This window comes from Haliotis asinina, chromosome 9, assembly GCF_037392515.1.
Source record: "Haliotis asinina isolate JCU_RB_2024 chromosome 9, JCU_Hal_asi_v2, whole genome shotgun sequence".
In the NCBI taxonomy this organism is placed as follows: domain Eukaryota; kingdom Metazoa; phylum Mollusca; class Gastropoda; order Lepetellida; family Haliotidae; genus Haliotis; species Haliotis asinina.
The window spans coordinates 42,673,787-42,695,761 of NC_090288.1; the positions used below are offsets into that span (position 1 = coordinate 42,673,787).

General features: G+C 40.3%; 1 protein-coding gene across 3 annotated transcripts in view; it reads right to left on the bottom strand.

Annotated features, from left to right (window-relative positions):
- LOC137295642 (ubiquitin-like modifier-activating enzyme 1) overlaps positions 1 to 20,844 on the bottom strand; it is a 32,359-nt gene extending 11,515 nt beyond the window's left edge. Inside the window, exons 1-18 of one of the 3 annotated variants that reach the window (XM_067827100.1) lie at positions 20,598 to 20,844; positions 17,131 to 17,232; positions 15,123 to 15,184; positions 14,117 to 14,285; positions 13,760 to 13,894; positions 13,322 to 13,428; positions 11,718 to 11,808; positions 10,875 to 11,007; positions 10,450 to 10,547; positions 9,542 to 9,688; positions 8,639 to 8,809; positions 8,195 to 8,299; positions 7,663 to 7,743; positions 6,817 to 6,969; positions 5,626 to 5,791; positions 5,205 to 5,287; positions 4,681 to 4,794; positions 3,807 to 3,920 (exon numbers count right to left, since the gene is read on the bottom strand). In XM_067827100.1, the coding sequence (XP_067683201.1) occupies positions 3,807 to 3,920; positions 4,681 to 4,794; positions 5,205 to 5,287; positions 5,626 to 5,791; positions 6,817 to 6,969; positions 7,663 to 7,743; positions 8,195 to 8,299; positions 8,639 to 8,809; positions 9,542 to 9,688; positions 10,450 to 10,547; positions 10,875 to 11,007; positions 11,718 to 11,808; positions 13,322 to 13,428; positions 13,760 to 13,894; positions 14,117 to 14,285; positions 15,123 to 15,184; positions 17,131 to 17,232 (2,031 nt within the window). In that variant the 5' untranslated portion in view covers positions 20,598 to 20,844. Of the gene's footprint in view, positions 1 to 3,806; positions 3,921 to 4,680; positions 4,795 to 5,204; positions 5,288 to 5,625; positions 5,792 to 6,816; positions 6,970 to 7,662; positions 7,744 to 8,194; positions 8,300 to 8,638; positions 8,810 to 9,541; positions 9,689 to 10,449; positions 10,548 to 10,874; positions 11,008 to 11,717; positions 11,809 to 13,321; positions 13,429 to 13,759; positions 13,895 to 14,116; positions 14,286 to 15,122; positions 15,185 to 17,130; positions 17,233 to 20,296; positions 20,398 to 20,540 lie in introns of those variants that run through there. The other 2 variants (XM_067827102.1, XM_067827101.1) reach the window with 2 other exon arrangements.
- Between the last annotated feature and the right edge of the window lie 1,131 nt (positions 20,845 to 21,975).

Genomic DNA, 21,975 nt, shown 5'->3' on the forward strand with positions numbered 1-21,975 from the left:
AAAAGCCACGGGGCCGTAGAAATTCCAAACGGCAGCACTCGCCACTGGTAGTGTACTCCGTTGAATATGAAACGCAGGAACTTCCTGTGGCGTGGGAATACAGGAACGTGCAGGTAAGCATCCTGTAAATCTAGGCTGGCCATCCAAGCTCCGGGTGACAATTTGGCTCGGATCTGATCCAGTGATGTCATTCGGAAATGCGGGGGCTCGGCTAAATACAGGTTGTTGAAAGTCGCCATGTTGTGAATCATCCGCATTTTGGTGGAACCTTTCTTGGGTATCAGGAAGATGGGTGAATAGAACCCCGGGGAGAGATGGGGTTCTGACACTATCTCTATAGCATGTTTTGTTAATAAAATGTTGATGTTTTCTAGGATAAGTACCTGTTGATCTATTGAGTACCCTCGTGACAGGGGAGTGGTAGTCAACGGCGGAGCTCTGGCTAGTGGTAGCTTGTAGCCGGCTCTCAGGATCTTGCAAACAAACGGGTCTTCCAGGAATGTCCAGTTGGCCCAGAAGATCCCTAGTCTCCCACCTACAGGGGTCGGATGAACTGGTACGACTGGGGGTGGGAGGTCCCAGTCGTAGTAGTCCATGGCTTCAGCGGCCGGAGTAGGGACGCTTGCCCCTACCCCGACCGGACGTAGCTGGGGCATCCCTGCCACGTTCTTGAGGCTTGCGCTGGACATCTGAGTCTTTGGTACGACCTCGTCCCCTCCCAAACGAGGAACGGATCGACTCTCTCCTGGGTACATATCTTTTCTTGGCATTACCCCTGGCTCGGCCACGAAATGCAGAGCCCAAGGCCTCGAAAGTTGACAGCGCCACTTCCGTGTTAGTAAGTTCGGCATGTTGTTTATACACCGACGGTATCTTTTCATCAAAGAGGAACTTAGACGTAAATGGTGCACGAAGAAGTTGACGTTTAAATTCCTCTTGCCAAGAACAAGCATCTAAAAATCCAGATCGGCGCATAGTAGTAGTCATGGCTAGCGCCGCACGTAAGTGTCCAAGTAGGTCATGGAGTACTCTGCCTTGCCAAGCAAAAATGGTAGTTAAATGATCCACCCTCGAGGCATTATCCTCTGACAAATCCAAGGCTGCAGCGGAGGTGGCTGACGCAAGCGCCGAGATAGGTTTAAGCATACGTTTCAGTTCAGTATCAACAGCTGCTAACTTTGAATCCTGAACTCTGTAAGATGATGGAGTTGAACTTGACAACCTCTTAATTGAATCGTCTAGCGCCGCCCCGTTGTCGGCAAAATCCAGACTGTGCACTTTATAATCTGATTTCTTAGACTTCGACGCTTTGATGGTCGGATTTAAGGATAACTTCGCAAAGTCCGAGTCTAACAAAATAATCGCATCCGCCACCATAGGGTGTGGTGGAATAAGTAACTCAGGAGTCAAGTGAATCGACGCCGGGTTGTTTGAATCCGAAGAAGGGGAAGGACAGTCCGGTAATCTGTCGGCAATCCACTCAAAGACAGCAGTTAAGGGAAGATAGGTGCCATCACTATCACCAACATTGCCAGGTTCCTCCTCATAGTCTGGGCAAAAGAACTGTTCCTCGTGTTCCTCCCAGGAAATAGAGGTTGATTCTCGTCGCTGACTCGAGTTGGAAGCAGAGTTCTTAGTGTTAAATTCTTTGCCGGAAGTCCGCAGTGGTTCCGGCGATCGCGAACGCTGGGATCTAGAGAGACGTCGTGGTGATCTTGACCGAGATCGCACTCTACGTCTACTTCTGGTACGTGAGTCTTCCTCTAAGGAGCGCCTTGGAGAGCGGGAAACCGACCGGGAGCGCCGGCGCCTGCTACGGTGTGGAGAACGAGAGCGCCGACCCTTCGGGGACCTAGAACGAGATCTGCGCCGGGAGCGCTCAGCCTCTAAACGACGAGCGCGCTCTTCATCCAGCTGGCGCTGTAACATTTCTTCTTTAGTCAGCGTATGAGACACTCTGGGGATCCGATAAGACGTAGTTATAGGAGCAGGGTCCGGCAACAATATTGGCGCTGGCGTTGGTACAGGCGCTGGCGTCGGAATAGGCGCTGGCGTCGGAATAAGCGCTGACGAAAACACCGGTGCTGATGTAAACAAAGGCGCCGGGACAGGCAGTGGCGCCGGGACAGGCAGAGGCGCTGGTACAGGCAACGGCGCTGGCGTAAGTCTAGGCGCTGTCGTTGGTAAAGGTGTAGATACCGAGGTAGGGAGTACAGCAGCGCCCGGCGTCAAGAGAGATCGCAGAAGCCTCTGAACTTCAGGATGGGATAAGGCATCCGGGTGAGATAAATCTACAAAGGCGTCCGAACGCGTAGGCTCTGGAGAGGAGCGCGCCGGCGTAATAGATGAGCGCTCCACACTCGGCGTTGATAGTGGTATTGAAGGCGGTGGTAGATCTTGGTCGTCAGGTAAGGATCCCAAGGAAGACGCTGGCGACGACATTCTTCTCTTACGTTGCGTAAAACGTTTCCTCCGAACCGCCAAAAAGGTCTTGAAATCGGTGAGAGATAACGCTTGACAGTGTAGGCACCGACTATCGATCGAACAAACAGCGGACGCACAATCCGGACACCAGGGATGTGGGTCCTTGGCTGATTTCTGCCCCTTGCAGACAGTACAATAGTGTCGAGTCATACACAGAACTGTAACAGACAAGAAACCACGACTTGACGACATGTTAATACAATACTAGGAGGAAAACCCCCTACATAAAAATGTAGAAAGTAGTTGCACCCCTACGTAAAAAATAGGCACACCCGTAAGTGCGGGGCAGCGAAAAATAACAACCACAATGGCTGCCTTCGCTACGCTGAAATTCATGGCAGAAAAAAGTATGCTAAATACCGAAAACACAAGTGAAAATGACCTAGCATGGGCAGAAACATGACGGGCAAACCACCAACAAGATGAACTACCCTCATGGACGCCATGTCGTTCTCACCTCCGACATGGCCAAGCCAAGCCTGAGTGAGAAAAGAACAACACGAGGTAGCAAGGTAAGCACATTAAATGCTTGTATGACTTGACTTTGATACATAATGAGGGGATACAAACCATACCTACCAAGGAGTAGCAACTTTATTGAAACTACACACAGTAGGAAAAAAAAAAACTGCAAACCAACACGTCCGTTCGCACGAACGCTAAAGGTAAAAGTGAATTTTGGATTCTGCGCTCTCGCGCGAGTGGAGAGATCACGTCACTTCCGTGACTACATTCGTAGATTACATGAGGTAGCCATCGAGGGGATGGCGAATCAACGACTGTCTGATCTCGTTTAGCGAAGCTAGAGGTAATATGCATAAGACCTATGGTAAGGTAAGTTAAAAATTTATTATATCCAAGAGAAACTAAAATGAGAAATGATAAATTCTCAAAACAACCAACAACTTAGTTCATGCTGATTGCCTTCACCAGATACGGGCTTCACATGTTGTACCCATCTGGGGAATTGAACCTAGTTCTTTGATGTTATAAGCGAATGCCTTAACAACTAGACCAGGCAATCACCCCTCTTCAACTTCGAAATCAACAAGCACTTGTTTGTTGCTGTCAACTTTAGGAACAATAATCAACGTGAACCCGATTATAACCCACAGGTAACAAACTTAATCATTACCAGGTGTACATCTTTCGTACTAACTGCAAAATCCCCACAACCATTACACACAGGGGATCAATTTTATTCTGTTTTGTTTGTCACAATATGCTTAAAGCCAGTAGTCAGTGGATACACTACATGTAATATAGTGACTATTCAAATTCTGGTTGTCCAGAAGACTAAACATTGTTTGCTGGAGACTTACAGACTGGTATCCAGGTGTTTTGAGAGTCTTTTCTGTGAATTTGGGGTCTGTAACATACTGCTGGGCACTCTCCATTGGATGTTTGAACATGCCTTCAAAATCATCACGAGCCCACTGCAACAATAAAAAAATATTTGACTCAAAACCAAACAAGTATGTCTAGCCCACCAATACATGGCAAACAGGACAAAACATCAATGACATTCTTTCAAACAGTAAGAGTCATGGTTTTGTGTCACAGGCTAAAACCTGTTTTGTCATTAACACTGCACCTTACTTTTCAGCACTCACTGATGTTGGCATAAACAGCCCACCTTACTTGTGGTCTGACAGGTACATCCTGAGCCTTGGCACATGCAGTCCATGCAAGTGTTGCTGAGGCAGGTCAAATGACTGCTCTCTATAAAAGCTACATGTGTCAGGCGCCCAGCATACACCATGTCAGGCAACAACTCTAACCTGTCGTTGTGGTCCACAGGTATGTTGTGAATTTTTAATGATTGTTGTGGTAATTATGCAAACAGTATTTATTTCTCATGTATGACTTATATTCAACATAATATCAAACCATGTTTTGATAATCTTAATTGTTTAAAGCACAAAGTATCACAACATTACTTTTAATACAGTTAATGTGTTAAAAGTATCACAACTGAGCAGATCAATGCTCATGATGTTGATCACTGGATTGTCAGGTCTAGATTCTATTATTTACACATCGCCACCATATAGCCTGAATGTGGCATTAAACAGCAAACAATACAGGTCGCAAGACTCAGCTAGTGGGATCAAGTGGTCAGGCTCGTCGACTTGGTTTGACAATCTGGAGACTGACGTCATGAGCATCTACAAAACACATGCAAAGTGGATATACCTGTAGAGTGTGTTCTATGGCATTGGGGAAGTTCTTTAGAGTACAGATGGGTATAGATCTCTCTGGTGGATCTTGGGATGAGGAGTAGGACTCTGTTACACCAGGAATGACAACCTGTAAGAAATACATTGCACCGTCAGCATCAGAACAAGCATCCATGTTATCACCACATTTTCTGGTGATACCTTTAGCAACAAGTTCCATGCATAACTCTAGAAAATGTTTCTTTTTCTTGTGATCTCTCCTATTAACAAGTCCACATACCAACACTTAAAAGAATGGTGCAAGAGACCATTTATCACTGAAAATTTCGCCTTTCATCACAATGCACAAAATGGTTGAGAAAGAGCCATGGACACTACTATCAGCCTTGTAATACCCTAGATCCTCATTTACTACAAGCACTGTGTACCTGTTTACCTGCCAAAAACTGAGGCTTTTTTCACACTGAAGAGACATACAATACAGAACATGACATTACCGACAGTGTTCCACCTGTATCACACATATCGGCCGCTACATACCTGAACATTGGCCTTTGTTCCCAGTGTCCCTGATTCTAACAGGGGCTTGTTGTAATACACACACCGTCTATCCATGTACATTCCTGAAAGTTGAACAGGCAATGAATTACTATATTACCATCTCAGCATACTTTACAATGTACACAAAATCCTTTTCAGAAACACAAATGTTACTCAACACCATCAGTGCTCTCCCTCAGATTACTGACCAGAGCTACCACACTTCACACTCACTATTTCGAAAGTTATTTTAAAATTTTAAAAATATTCCAGCTAGATAAACGTGCACATGCATGCACCAAAAGTTAAACCCTTCATATCTGACAGCCATACTATACATGCAAGATGATGAAAAGGAAATTGGAAATATACTAATGAAACATGGCTGCCAGTGACAAGCTTAAAGATTTGCGCCACTCACTTGCGTCCACATTATCCAAGGCATTTGTGACGCCATCCAGCTGCTCAAAGAACTCATCTGTGTAAACGTTCTCAGTCTCTGCTCCTACACGGTCCTCTCGGGCCTCAATGTTGAAACTTGGGTTCATCTGTTTCACAGCGTTGGCTGCTGTTGAGGATTTTGTTTTCTGAAACATTTTGTTATTCTGGCATGAGAATACACAGCGCTATCACTGGTTTAACATAGCTTACAGACATTGTTACAGTGCAAATACACACTAAAGTACATCATGTCTGTATGTAACTGCTTTACCACAGGTGAGGCCATAACATTTCAGTTAAACCTTACCAATTTTGTATAGCTTGACTGCATTCCTGTTAGTTGCTTGAGCAGGGAGCTACTACATATGTTTGAAGAGGACAATGTTAAAGTATACTTTCAGGGACACACATGCATTTACAGCACCCGAGTTGGCTTTGTATCTTTATTAGACATTAGGAGCTGCCAGAGACAACAGCTTTGTTCAACAAGATAGCTATCAAAAAGAATTACACGTGCAAGAAGAACATGCTTTATGTTGATTGTGGATTCTGACATGTATGATTAACATTATTGATTAACATATTGAAGAAGCTAGATGGTTCATAGAACACTGGACCCGTGAAGGTCTGGGGTAGAATAGGCCTTCAGTAACCCATACTTGCCATGGAAGGCGACTATGCTTGTCGTAAGAGGCGACTAATGGGATCGGGTGGTCAGGATTGCTGACTTGGTCGACATGTCAATGGTTCCCAATTGCATAGATCGATGCTCATGCTGTTGATCACAGGATTGTCTGGTCCAGACGCAACTGTTTACATACCACCACCATATAGCTGAAATATTGCTGAGTGCGGTGTAAAACCCAACTCACACACACACTAGTAGAACACTGTGCACTTAAGTGGGGAAGTGAACCCAGTCACAAGAGTGATTTTTTACACAAGGCTACCCTACTGCTCTTTTCCCGAACAGAAAACAGAGTACAACCATCAGTCAATGAGCCTCACGTCTTGATCCAAAAGCTTGCTCTTACCTTGAATTTAATCTGGGATCAGCATAACACTGATCAAGACCTGAACTTGCTTATTATCTGAGAAAGGACTCATTATTTGAGTGAGGCCAGACAATCTATACTCCCTCCTCACACTCCAGTTTAACTACTGTACATACCTGCACATCCCATGGTCTGAAGAGGAACTGTCTGTTGAGGTTGGACTTCTCAATGGTGTCCATATCTGTGACGATCACCTTCCCTTTGCGACATCCCAAACCGACCATTGCGAAGTTCTTGAGCATCTCACAGCCAATAGCTCCTGCTCCAACCTAGAAACAACCATAAAAAAACATTACATTAACATACATTAACAGGGTTGTATATGTGAAGTATCAGCTTTGCTGCTACATTTTTTTCTGCGGAGAATGTTCACAAAGAACACCACAATGGACAATAAAAAAACCATAGTGAAATAGAACTCTTAAACACTACATCTTTTTCAGATTGACAAGATTGGTTGGTTTCCAGGGATACTGGTGGTGGTCTGTAAATACTGGAGTCTGGACAAGACAATCGAGTGACCAACAGCATGTACATCAATCTATTCAACTGCGACATGATGACATGCATCAACCAAGTCAGCTAGCCTAACCACCTCATCCCAGTCACATTTTACAACAAGCATGGGTTGCTGAAGTTCAATTCCAACCCTGATCTTTGCAGGTAGACTGTGAACACCACAATCATGATCAATCACGCCCAAATCATAACTCTGCACCTAGTTCTTTACATTAAAATGATTATTACTGACATAAAAACATTAATTGAAACATAATGTTTTATTTTACGCCGTTTTGCAATATTCCAGCAATATCACGGCACAGAACACCAGAATGGACTTCACACAATGTACCCATATGCGGAATCGAACCAAGGTCTTCAGTATGATTAACGGACACTTTAACCACTGTGCTACCCCACCGTCCCTCTGACAGAATGTACAGGTTTGTAAGAACACTTACCAAGAAGTACTTAAGATCACCTAGCTTGTTCTGAAATGTTTCTCCAAACACAATCCTCTGTCCATCGTAGCGTGTGTCCCTCTGTAACACAATATTGTAAAGAAAGCTTCAATCTTGGACCTTGAAACGGAGATATTCAATAACTGAAACACATACTGAAATATCATGAGGATAGTGTTCCGAACCTGGATCACCAATACTCGGATAAGGTAACAGACCATAAAAAATTAGGTGACAAAATGTAAGTGTTTCTGGTTGTCTTGCATTCACTGTTTGAAAACAGGTCCAGTAACACAAAAATGTCACTAAATATAAATAAACAAAACAGCATGGACTACTTGTCCCCATAACAGTGACAACCTACCTTTAGTGCAGTAGGCATGAGATATAACTGGACGTGGCACTCAAACAACTTCACAGAACAGCTAATTAGATAAAAGATAGACCTCAGTAAACGTAATGTTTTTGTCAACCACTATCATTGCTTCAGTGGAAGCTAACAGCCTTGAAATCTCTCATATCATTGACTCACAGGTCTGCATTCTTCCTCTGTCAGGATCTCCCTGTCCTCTGGGAGACACTCGATGGCATCGAAGTACATGTACTGGAAAATAGGGCTGAACTTGCCACTGCAGGCCTGTATATAAACAGAAACAATTTCACTTACTACAGAATATCCCAGGAACAAATGTCCGGCAGAATAGCATCATCAAAGAACAAAATATAATTCTGTTTTCAAATTAAAAATAACTGAAGACCTTCAAACTTTGCACAGGACAACACACCATCACTATAGTTGATATATGTTTGTGAAGTAACTCCTTTATACTTCTGCATCATGACCTATGGTTGCATTACTTTAAATTGGCCAAAATGAAAGACCAGTGAATTTTGCTCTGAATGAATTGCAACACCAATAGCCTGATGTCATAATTATTGTTTCAGAAAGATGATAAGACAGTCTTTGAAATCCTACCTTCATGATTTCTTGAGCTGTGACGCCACCAATCATTGCAGCAATTGGGCAGAGATCTCCCTGACATTCCTCAGCAAACTCCTTCACCAGTTTCTCATCAAACTCTTCAACCTTGGCAGCTGACTTAGAGTTGATGTCTTTGAAAACCTCCAAGAATGCATCAGCATCAGCCTGAAAGGAGATAACCATAGAGTTGTATGCAGGATAACTCTGGTGAGCATAACTGATTCCCTGATGCTCTGTCAAAATGCTATATTCAATGCTACTACATTACCACAGCATTGCACTAAATTCAATGCTGTGGTATAACAATGATATATCCCCTACTGCTTTGTCACTATGAATCATTACTCTATCCTGCTACTGTCATTAAAACATATCCCATGCTGCATTTATCTAAGTTTATCTAAATATATATCTAAATATGTATCTAAATATATACACTTTGGCCATTGCACCATATTTTATGCTGTTTTGTCATCTCAATATAATTTCCATGATAATTGTTTGATAGGCAAATTAGAAGTTGTTGAGTTTACTACAAAGGTTACAAATTTATGGATGACTTCTTCTTGTTTGTTGCATGGAGCAACTTTTTGGTGAAGACTGTCTCATTTTTATTTTCATTACAGTGAAAGAGTCTACACAAGAACGCCCCGCAAAGCAACAAAAAGAAGCTGTTAGTTGTTGAAGTTGTGGCCTTTGTTATCCCACACAGTGTATTTAGCATTACAATGTATCCCATGATGCATCTGTCATCACATGCTGCGTTGATATATAATATGTCACAATATATCCCACACTGTATTTGTTATAACAATGTTTCCATTCAATTCCTGAAATGACACATGACATGACTTATGCTTGAGAATATATCACAGATTTTATTTCTCTGTTCTTTACCTTGTTTCTTGGTGCGGGTAGGGCTCCCTTCTGTTTTACAAACTCATGTAACGCTTGAAAAGCTATGTGAAGCAGGCCTGGTCGATCAAACTTTGCAAAATCTGTGATCAAAGACTCTGGTGCCTCCAAAGCTGCTTTGATGGATTTCTGAAGTACCAATAAGCAGTATAAATACTTCTTCATGCTGTTACGACTAACCATCAAATAGTTTGACGTTGCACTTTGAAGCAGAAAAACTAGCCATAGTTACGTGTTGTGTTCAAGACTCACACCCTTGCAAATAATAGGGATGTAACAAATCCACTCCATCCATATCGTGAACTTGAGGTCACCATTACAAATACTGGGTAATAATCACAAAGATTGGGTAACAATTACAAGTACTGGAAAATGCTAAAAACATACTGTGTCATGATTATTGCAAGTACTGGGTACCGCTTGGAAATAGAAGGTAATGATCACAGATACTGGGTAACAATTTCAAAAACTGGGTAACAATATTTCAAATACTAGATAACAATTTTAAGCACTGTGTAATCATTACTGGATAGCGATTCCAAATACGGGCAATAATTCCAAATACTGGATAACGATTATAAATACTGAGTAGCCATTACAGGTAGTAGATAACAATTACATAATAACACATACTGGGTACCAATTTCAAACACTAGGTAATAATTACAAGTACTAAGTAATGATTACAAATAAAGGACAATGATAACAAATACTAGGTGACAATTATATATATTGGGTAATGATTACAAGTACTGGGTAATGATTTAAATTACTGGGCAACAACTGAAAACACTGGGTAACAATTACAAATTTTGGGTAGCAATTGCAAGTACTGGGTAAGTTACGACTTATCAGTTTCATAACTGATCTAGCTCCGAAACAATACTTACAAAGTTCAGTGTCTTCGGCATTTTAACCTTTGTGACCACTCCTCCACGTACATAGTCCGACAGGCCACTTGTGTCACCAATACTGAATGTGTACGGCCCTGAAAGTAAATACAATGAACATGACTCAATTAATGTATCTCACACAAGAAACATGTATTTAACAATATACTGCATGCTATTATGATATACATACTACAGATTGTATTGAACACCTTGCTCCTACAATCATCAATAACTTGCAAATTATGTGTATCAATTACTGTATATATTTTATATTTCTATTTTTGATGCACATTCATAACAAATACAGAAAACAAAATGCAGTAGAATTCCCAGCCATGCAACAGATGAAAGGCACTGAAAGCTACATTTAACTGTTCTGGTGGTCTTTCACCCCACAGTATGACAACAGAAAGTCGCCTTACCCAACACTTTGATTTTTCTTGGTTCACATTCATTGAGTTCAGTCATGCCTTGGACTTCATGGAATGTGACATAGTCTCCGTCCTCAAAGCCATGCCGAGTCTCATCGACACTGGCCACAATACCTTCTACTTCCTATAAAAACACATAAAAGGACATGTGAATGTATTCAAGGAGAACCATCACCAGTATGTGTGGTTTTAGCAACATTCCAGTAGCAGCATGGCAGGGGACGCCAGAAACAGGCTTCACAACTTGTGCCCATCTGGTCCAAGCAATCGAGCCAAGACCGCCATCTCACACTCAGTCATTCTGAATTTTAACATTTTGATTTTAGTCTTCAGAATTGTTGTTATTGTTTGTATGACTGCAGTTACATGTACAATTCAAGAGTCTACCGACTCACGAAAAGCAGGAAGTGTTTTCTCATCCCACAGTGAGTGAGTGAGTGAGTGAGTGAGTGAGTGAGTGAGTGAGTGAGTGAGTGAGTGAGTTTAGTTTTACGTCGCACTCAGCAATATTCCAGCTATATGGCGACATTATCCCACAGTTAACATTTCAGGAATGTTCCAGTTCTTCATACATCAACATATGTTGTCATGTGCATTCTGAGGAAATGGAAGTAACTGTAGGGGAGACAGGCAAAGTGAAGATTTTGCAATATACAGACTATAAACAAGGTGAAACGACTGCCAATCGGGGAAAATTGTTAATTCAAATTTGGGACTCTAACAAGTCTAAGATAGGTCCCTTCTTTTATGGGTAAATTATTCATTTTGGATGTTTACAAGAGGATACCTTTCTACCCATTTAATACATTCAAGGTATAACAAGAACAACCCTACCTTTGTAACAGATGCCACCATTGTGCTGTTTGGCTGCTCTCCATCTACATCAGTCACAACAAAACCTTCACCAAAGTCACAGAAGATCTGACTGAAATGGAATCGTATCAATATGTGAGTTTTACAGACTTGAGCCAAAAAAATTAAAGAAACAACCATAACAAACCTTCGAAACATGACCATGCCGACAGAATTTCAAACACTAAAGGTTTAGTTTGCCATTTTTCTCCCTACCTCACTCAGCAATATTCATGTCACATGGCGTCAAGATGGTGAAGATGGTGATCAAGTGACTGACATCATGAGCACAGACCATACAAGTGACTGAGTGAGTCTAGACTCTACTTTTACAATATTATAAGCAATATCACAGCAGAAGACACCAGAAGACACCAGAAGACACCAGAAATGGGCATCACACAAGCGAGTGAATGAATGATTATGATGTGGGGAATCGAACACGTCTTCAAAGGGATGATCATATACTTGAACCATTAGGCTACCCCTCCCTCCCATCACTGATGATAATGTTCCATGTATTAACCAAATCAGTAAGCCTGACCATCTAATCCTGTTAGTGTCAGGTATCTCTTTCTTGCTGAGGACCAATTGTAACCTCACTGTTCAAATATTTCATGTGTATGGTAATCTCTGCATAGTCCCCTATATCCCAGCCACCTCTTCTGCCTGTAAATAATCACTCCCCACCCTGAAAAACCACTGACAAGTGATGAAGTACTATGACTAGTTCACTTTTATCAGCTCTTCTTCACCACAGTCCCAAAATCTGATGGATGGATGGGACTTGCTACAGATTTTAAACCAAGTGATCTTGGCAAAACACACTGTCTTGTTCAAAATAAAGACTCATAAAAAGGTTTTGAGATATTTTAACATTGAAATAAAGGCAAAACAAATATCCAGTTATCAGCAACAGTCAATTACTCCACAAAGCATTCGATGCATCTATATAAACAAACTGGGTCATATGCCAGAGCTACAGACAACTTTCGGGGACATCAAGTTATGTACTCCCCTTGCATTGATCTCAATCGGGTATTTTAATTTTCCTTGGAGTAACCAAATAAATTGTATCCACTCAAACACAACTGGGTATTTTGCCATTTTCCATTAATTGTAAAACCTAACAAAGTTTACATGTTATATTTGTGGGATCTGTAATATGAGAACTGAGATACGTAAGACTGCAAGGTGCCAAGACTCCAAGTGATTGAAACAGAGCCTCTCCATATACCTCAGTTTGTCAGTTATTTTATCTATGCACTGCTACACAAGCTAAATTTGACATTTTTGAGTGTACGCATGTACGGACAAATTTATTGAGTATTTACAAAACTTCAAGCACACTAGTACGCAACAGGCATTACAAAAATTGAGATTTCACATAAATATTTTCATAATTTCATACAGATACACAGATTATCTGTACCTCTGATATGCCATTCAAATTGTGTAAATTTTACTGATTTTTTGCTACTGAAGAGATCAAGATAAAATCGATTGTTCATGGCTCTGATTACAAATATTACCTTGACTAGCTTTTGAAATTTAATTCTACATCAGTATTACTGCTAATGACTTACCCAAACAATCCTCTGGTATCTGCCACGATGAACTTGATTTCCTTGGAGTGACAGAACTCTCCAATACGGATTTGGTCATCTAGTGAAGAGTTTGTCAAACAAACAACCTAAAACAAAATGTAGATGCATCATAAAATATCCATTTTCCATGTTCATAAAGGTCTCCTTAGGTACATGCACAATATCTATTTCCAGAGTACATCTCATTTCACTAAGCAACAAAGTCAACATTTTCGTGAATTACAATCAAGCGATTAGCAGCATGAACATCAATCTATGCATTTGGGACTTGATCTTGTGTCAACAACTACCTGATCCCATTAGTTGCCTCTGAACTGACTGGGTGACTGAAGACCAATTCTAACCAGGATCTTCATGGGTCTGATAAGGTTACATCGCCTGATGGAAGATGTCCTAAATGTTTCTTTGTTTCCTCACCTGAAACTGTTTGAGGTAATCCTCTGAAAGTTCCCCTGAGTAGGCTGAGACAGGAACATAGCTGTTCAGCTCTGCCAGACGAGGCTGTACCACCTCTGCACGGTTCTTCCCAATGTCTTCCTCACGCAGAAAAAACTGGAATAGAAGGTAAGTAATGTAAGCAAGAACACCAAAGCTTACTGTCTATCCTACGCCATGGCATGCATATTTTTCCACAAATAGCCCAGAATCCCAAGCCAAATGGATATGCACGGGTCATTGTAAAAGTGTGGCCACTTATTTCATGTTTCACAAAGACAAAAACAAATAAACCAAAGTTAGCATGTTCCGGAAACCAGATGTTGTGACTAAACATACCTGACTAGACAAGTCCATCCATGCTGCATTGCCATTGTCATGTATTGTGACCGACTTCACACCGCCGAGCACTACATTCTTGGCAATCTCAATACCCAGACCTCTCATTCCTGAGATAAGGATATTGGAATTGGCCATCCGCCGCATGGCTTCATGACCAAGAACATACCTGAAACACAATCAGTGTCTCATCTCAACAATCTTAAATATGCAGGGTTTGCCCTTATGCAGAAAACACGAGTATTTGACGTCCAAATTATATCAAATACACAGTGAATTTAAAAGCTTGCGTCACTGTTGGCACAATGCTACTGGGCCCTAAGTTCAGATAATCTAAGCAATGTAATTTGCTGTTGTTTAAAACTAAATAGTTTATTTTAACATATATTTGTGATTACACTTTCTTAGTAAAGTACAAATTCTAGTACTTTTTTCAGTTGATTGCCATCCAGGATTTGAACTCACACCCTCAGAGTCAGGCACTTAATCACCAGCACACAGTGTCAGCCACCATGACTTCCACAATTAGGTACCTGACTCTTAGGGTGTGACTCCAGAGAGGACTCAACTAAAAAAACGTCAAAGGATTTGTAATTTACTAAGAAAATGTAATAAAAAATCTAACACATCAATATGTCACATTTGAACACTTTCTAAATGGCATTGTGTAATCATTACTCAGTTTATTGTTTGCCAGTTAACTGCTCAATGCTAATTAAATACCTGACCTGCTATACCTTGTTTTTCATCGTTATTAAACAATCACAGTTGATGTCTTGATAAAAGTTCCACAATGAAGTTGACTCCCCAAACCATGTCCATGACTCCTTCTCATAAAACAAGGAAGTCCTGATCACTCCTAAATTTTCACGTCAAGGGCAAACACTGATATGGTAATAATTTGAAAGAAAAGGCTGAAAATGATATCAATCATTATGATTAAGATATGTTTACTTCTCTATTTTAGCAACTGTCTTCTTTTGACACTTTAAATAAGCATACTTACAGCTGTCTGGAGTAGAGACCTTCATCAATTTCATCTGTCGCTCCATTTTGCGCCATGTCAACCTACAATAAAAACAAATAAGAAACCGTGCTAAAACACACACATACACACAGTGGCATACACACAAAATAGGCTTCAAGTTAGACTGAAACACCTGTCACAGATTTCCGCATGTAGTGGGTTCCTGATGTAGCGGGGTGTGATTTCTCCATTTACAGTCTGCGATGATTCATATTAACGAGTCATCAGAAAATAATGAATCCCCCCAGGCCTCTACTTGAAAAAAAAAAATCATCTGACAATTACAATAAGTCCTACATGATTTTCTTGGACAAGTCAAAATCAATGGAAATCATGAAAAATATAAATGCCAAATATTAGCATGTTGTTGAAATATTGCAAAAGTCAATATAAAAGTAAACTAAAGAGCATTCAAGACGGCTAAAAATAGTTTTGGAAATTTAAAACAGCCAAAACAAGTTTGGCTACTGTTTAAGATGTCAGCAGAAACAGAATTCCAAAAACATTTAAGGTGTAGGTATTGTTGTACTGTCAGTATCAGCTGATAGGTGTTCTTGTTAAATATCCATCCACATGAAAATGGCGTCACAATACTACACGTTTCAGTGTGCTTTATTTACTTGTCATACTAAAACTGAAGACCATCCCTGATATTATGTCACAAATCTAAATAGTCATGCAATGTTCAAGGATTGGGATAGAGAACTTTGACAATGGGCCATTTTCTGAATTTAGAAAACTTCAACGTTTTAATGGGCTATTTCTTAATCTAATGTGCAAAATAGCCCATGGCCAATGATTTTCCCTATCCCTGAATGTTGCAAACTTGTCTGCTACTAAGGACTCGCCAACACTAAGAAATCATGTTAACATTATGAGCGAGTGAGTGAGTTTAGTTTTAAGCCGCACTCAGCAATATTCAAATTTCAAGCTATATGGTGGTGGTCTGCAAATAATCGAATCTGGACCAAACAATCCAGTGATCAACAACATAAGCATCAATCTTCGCATTTGGGAACCAATGACGTGTCAATCAAGTCAGCGGGCCTGACCACCCGATCCTGTTACGACAAGCAGTCGTCTTTTATGGCAAGCATGGGTTCCTGAAGGTCTATTCTACCCCGGAAAGAAGATTACTGGCAACGGAATTATGGCTGCAAGGATTGCCCACATGCAGAAATCTTGAACCTTTCAGTGAGCTTAGTTTTACACCACTTTCAGCAATATTCCATCAATATCACTACTGGGGGAAACCAGAAATGAACTTCACACCTTGTATCAATGTGGGAATCAAATATGGATTATCACTCAGTGTAATGAGCAAACACCTTAACCACTAGACTATCCCACAACTCCCTTCTAGTCAGAGAGTCAAGGTGACGTCTCTATCCCCAAGTAAGCATGTGAAAGTTTGATCCATGAACATGGTTGTTCAATGTAACACATAGAATTATTATCACCATTATGATTATAACAATATGACGCCTGCTTGTGGAGAATGAGGCCAGGACCAGACACTCCAGCAATTAATAATCCTGTTTCAGGTGGAAAGTAATGATTATCACTGAACTATTTACTCACATCCAAAACCTCAAGCATGGATCATGTTCCGGTTGTTTGTTGTGTAATGCTTAACATCAATCTCAGCAATATTCCTGCCATATAGCAGCAATCTGCAAATACTTGAGTCTGAACCAAACCATCAAGTGATCACAAGTATGAACATCAGTCGATGCAATTGGGAAGTCTGACCACCTGAACACATTAGTCGCCTCTTCCGATAAGCAAATGTTACTAAAACCCAAACCTAACCCACATCTTCATGAGTGCAGTTATGTTTTAACCATGAGAATCAAAACAAACTGACAATTGTAAGCAAAAACAACATACATTTGTACCCCGTCACACCATGTCAATCAGGCAGTCAGTCACTTCTGGATGTTAACCTTGTCAACACTGAAGAAAATGTATTACTGATGAAACTTACCCTGCTGTTTGTAGCTACACCTGAGTTATTTGTGCAGTTTGCACCCGTACTGGACTCAGTTCTTGGTTTCTTGGCCGGTGGAGCGTCCGTATTACTGGACATCTGAAGCACAAACATCACGCATTCAATATGCTGAAAGTCCTAGTTTCAGTTTTAATCACGAAAGAAATATGACCAAGAGTCATTGAATTTTGAGATGATGAGATTCTTGAGAAGCATTTAGAAGTTGGAGAATAAGACAAGTATAAGGATGTCTGTCAACTTCTTGTTTCTTATGCAACACAAAGTTTCTGGACTGCTTCTTGCCACTTCTTTAGGTGGTTGGAGAAGAGGCAAGAAGCAGTCAGAAATGTTGTTTTATGCAATTAAGGAGACGTTGTCATCAACATACTGGTCTTACACACTTGTGAGAGGAGATGCAAGAATTCCCCATCTGAAGCATCAAGGTACCTGATTTATTCACATTAGTTACACTAAACTTGTCAGTTTCCCAAACACAGGAGTGAGCACTGCCCACAGCTTATTACCATGGTTATAAAACAAACTTATTTTCTCATGTGTAAAAACAAATGTTTTTCTCTAGAAAAAGATAAAGATGTTTTAAGGAGTTTTGTCCTTTGCTGTGCTGACATACAAAATAGCCACAAATTGATAATCTGTTTCCTTTACAAAAGGTGAGAGAGTGAGTGAATGAGTTTAATTTTACGTCGCACTCAGTAATATTCCTGTGATATAGTGGAAGTCTGCATATAATCCCTTCTGGACCAGACAATCCTGTGATCAACAGCATGTGCATCGATCTGTGCAACTGCGAACCGATGGCATGTGTCAACCAAATCAGCAAGCCTGACCACCTGATCTCGTCAGTGGCCTCTTATGACAAGCATAGTTTCTTTTCTGGCAAGCATGGGCTGCTAAAGGCCTATTCTACCCCAGACATTCACAGGTCTGGTAAGTAATATGGGCTTAAAATACTTCTAACGCTGAAGTGAGTGACAAAGCAAGTATGGTTTCTACCCACAAATTTGTACCCTACAGGAATGAATATTGCTTCATGTAAGTCTGCAAATTTCCATCTTTTTGTGGCTGTACCCAATAGTTTGAGTGAGTATTGTTTCATGATGCTTTTAGCATTGTTTGTTCCAGCAATATCACAATGGGACACACCTAATTTCACCTTCACACATCGTGCCCATGTGGGGGAACTGAACCCAGGTCTTCTGTGTGAGACGAATGAACACTTCAACCACTAGGCTCCCTACCTCAGCCCTATATAACTGGCTCATTTACTTTGAAAAACACAAATGTTAAACTTAAAAGCTGGTTCAAGGAATCTGGACAGTGATGGATTTGCTGACTACCAAACACTACTGACCAAAGGACAGTTACTACTAATACAACAGTATCACATATGCGCAGTTTCAGTCAATAACAAGTCCAGTACATTTTCCCCATGGTATCTGACAACAATAAAAGGCAAGAGAAGAAAATTCTTCATGGTAAGTAACAGACGAGAAAAAATTTAAGATAAACTTATGAACTCCCTAAGCGGAGAGAGAGAGAAGGGGGGATGTCAATAGCATGTTCAAGTTCACAAGTCATTGATGTTTCATTCCTTATCTATTTACTGTACAGCAAACAGTCACACAATTATTCAAGGTTACTGTAGGATATAAATATACATTATTTCCAGTCTTGTAAACTTAGTCACAGTATTACTCAGTGTAAGACTGTAACGAATAATACCAAGACTAAGTTTACTTAGATTGACATTATTTCAGAAATGGTATTAAAAATTCTGAATGGCAACAACTGTTCCAGTTATTTGTGAGAAAACATCTACCTATACTAGGGCTCCAATGAATACACTATATGGCGAATATATGTATCACGAATATTGGGTAATGAATAATAATAATTATTCATGAATAGAATATTGTAGGTAAGTGATTGATGTACAGTATGGAACCCCCATGTTGACTGTTTATTTGTTGTAGTATTAACTAGTGATCTGATATGACACTAGAATTTGATGTGTAGCACACTAATAGTTACAGTCTACAGTACAATATCCAGCCATTGCAAACTAGCATGACTTGCACACCTACAATGCTAGTACAGTTCCATTCTTGCATGTCTCCCTTTCAAAAGGGCTCAAGCAAAACACGTACAGATGAAAAATTGTAAATATTCATTCATATTCGGTTCTGGTGACAACGAATAACAAATTGTATTTATGACAGGCTTTGATTCAAATCATCGAATATGTGAGTGTACAGTAACAGCCTTGATTTACACTGCCATGATTCTCATCCACCGCTGTTTATAAAAACATGATCAGTGAATAGCTATGATTAAGTATCATGATTAATTTTGTTTCATTAATTCAATGTATAATAAATACGACAACTGTTTGCATGCCAGTTGGTAAACTGGAACTGAAATCTACAAACAAGGTTACTCCACAAATGAAATCACAAACATTCAACCACAACAAATCTAACAGAATTGATGTTTTCCAACATGACAGTAGGCACAAAAACATATACTTTATTGCCCAACATTAGCGCCCCTACTGTTCTATGCAAAGTGTGACTTCACAGGTAACACCGAAGTACGTGTCACTCACAAACTGTTTTCTGTCATGTTAATCCAGGTGAAAAAAATGACTGGCAGTTATATAATGTTATGAAAAACATGGTCTTACAACCACTCTTACCAATCTATAACTGTTCTTGTGAGATATCCTGAGTAACCCAGTCTAGCTTGGTGTTAACTTTGTCTTTGGGCCAACTTGAAACACATTTAGATACCAACAATATTCGTAAAGGTGTGATCGTTGATGACAGTTCCAAGGCAAGTGGCGTCGCTATCAGACGTAGCCACACGTACCAGACACACACATATATATACTACCTGTGCTGCGCTGGCTACTAAAATAACCTGAAAGTCATGCATAGTGAAAGAAATCCAAACTTAGACCTGACCAACCCCAATAATACAGCAATCGAAGCAATATCCTAGTTCTAGAACATTACAGGACAAAGCACCACAAAGAGACCGTCGTAATTTGACAGTTTCAGTTCATGCTATGGGGCCCCTTTTCACATTCTTACAATGATACATGTGCATATATAGTTAAATTTTCTCGAAACGACAACAAAACCTGCAATTTGCCGGAGAGATGTAATGATTTCCTCTTGATTTAGGGGTAAGACCCAACAAATATGGCGGCCTACTTCGACACGTGCGGCCGATGGGAGTAATGCATAATGTTGAAATTTGTTTGGACGGCATTTTATTTTTAAACGGATCACAGAATACATAAGTCGATCCAGATAAATGATATCTGTATTATGCAATGGCACAAATTTCAACTGACACCCTTGTTTTTTCTATTTTTATCATACCGTTTCGTCTCAGTCACGGCGCCTGCGCATTGGGTACACTGAATTCTCCCAACTTACCAAATGACATGAAGCTTGATCGCCGACCGACTCTCAACCAAAATTTTGTGGAAAGGATAGAAAAGCACGTTTTCCGTCAGACTCCAGAGTGAAAATCCAATCACAATATAAATATGAACAATTTCAAAGGGTGAAATTGCAGATAACAAATTTGTATAAAATTCGACAGCCGGTGATTCCCGAGAATAAAATCTACCGAACACTTCCTGTTTTCAATGCTCGACTGTGACGAAGATGAGAAAGAATTATGGGAACGCTGATCAAAGGTGTATATTTAGCCCGTGATGTCATAACATTTATGGAGAAACTCGATTGTTACAGGTGTAAATGACACGTGGAACGATTGTGTGTACAGTTACTTGCTGAAATAGTATACAACGGAGGTAGTGGCCATGGCAACCTTGCTTACATTTTTGCCAGTGGTTGCGAAGCGACTCCGTCACACTGCTGAATCACGTTTATCTAGGCATGTGTGAACAGTTATTTTGAGCATTGACGCAAGGATGACATATTAAATAAATATATATTAGTTCATATTTTATAATCGTTGATTTCCTCTCTGTTCATTAGCTTAGGTGTCTTTGCTAGATGAAACGTTTCCTCTTAGTTACCCAGGCTGAATCTGTGAGACTAGATCTATACAGTACATGTATATATTTACATTGTAGATTATCCCAGGTTGAATAATAAGCAAAATAATTGTTTGAGCTAGATCTATAAAAATATATGACACAGAGAACATTCTCTCATGGCATCCTCTCTGCACCTAACCATGTTTTTTTTTAATTCATTCATTTTTTAACTTATCGAAAAACGTTTTTTTTTGTTTTTTTTGTTTTTTGTTTGCTTTGGGTTTGTTTGGGGGTGGGGCGATGCAATAATATGAGTAGAAAACCAAATGTGTTTAGAAATGAATGAAACTGACGAGAGACATCTTCGAGTTGGCAGGACCTGTGTACGTCTTGCCGATCCACAAAATGTCTACCTACTCTGATGCAACAAAATCTTTACTATGAAGTCTTTATGACCGAATGTACAAACCAAGGGTTTGTAGATGGACACAGTTTTTCCTCGTGAATAGATATTTCTACTGTCATGAGTTACGTGAGTCCGCATGACCTCATCTAGAGCTTGCATTTACATTTTGGAATGTGGGGGGTTTTTTTCAGTATAAAGTGATGGGCTCAATATAGGTCAGTATTAAATGTCCTTTCTGTCAGTACCATTGATCGATATGGATTGAAATTTGTGACCTGCGCGCTAGATGTTTGCATGGGTATGTAAAGTTCAGAGGTGCCATTGACGTTTAGAAAATATTGCATTTTATTGTATTTCCGGGAAAATATATTACTATAATATGACATTAATCAAGACAACA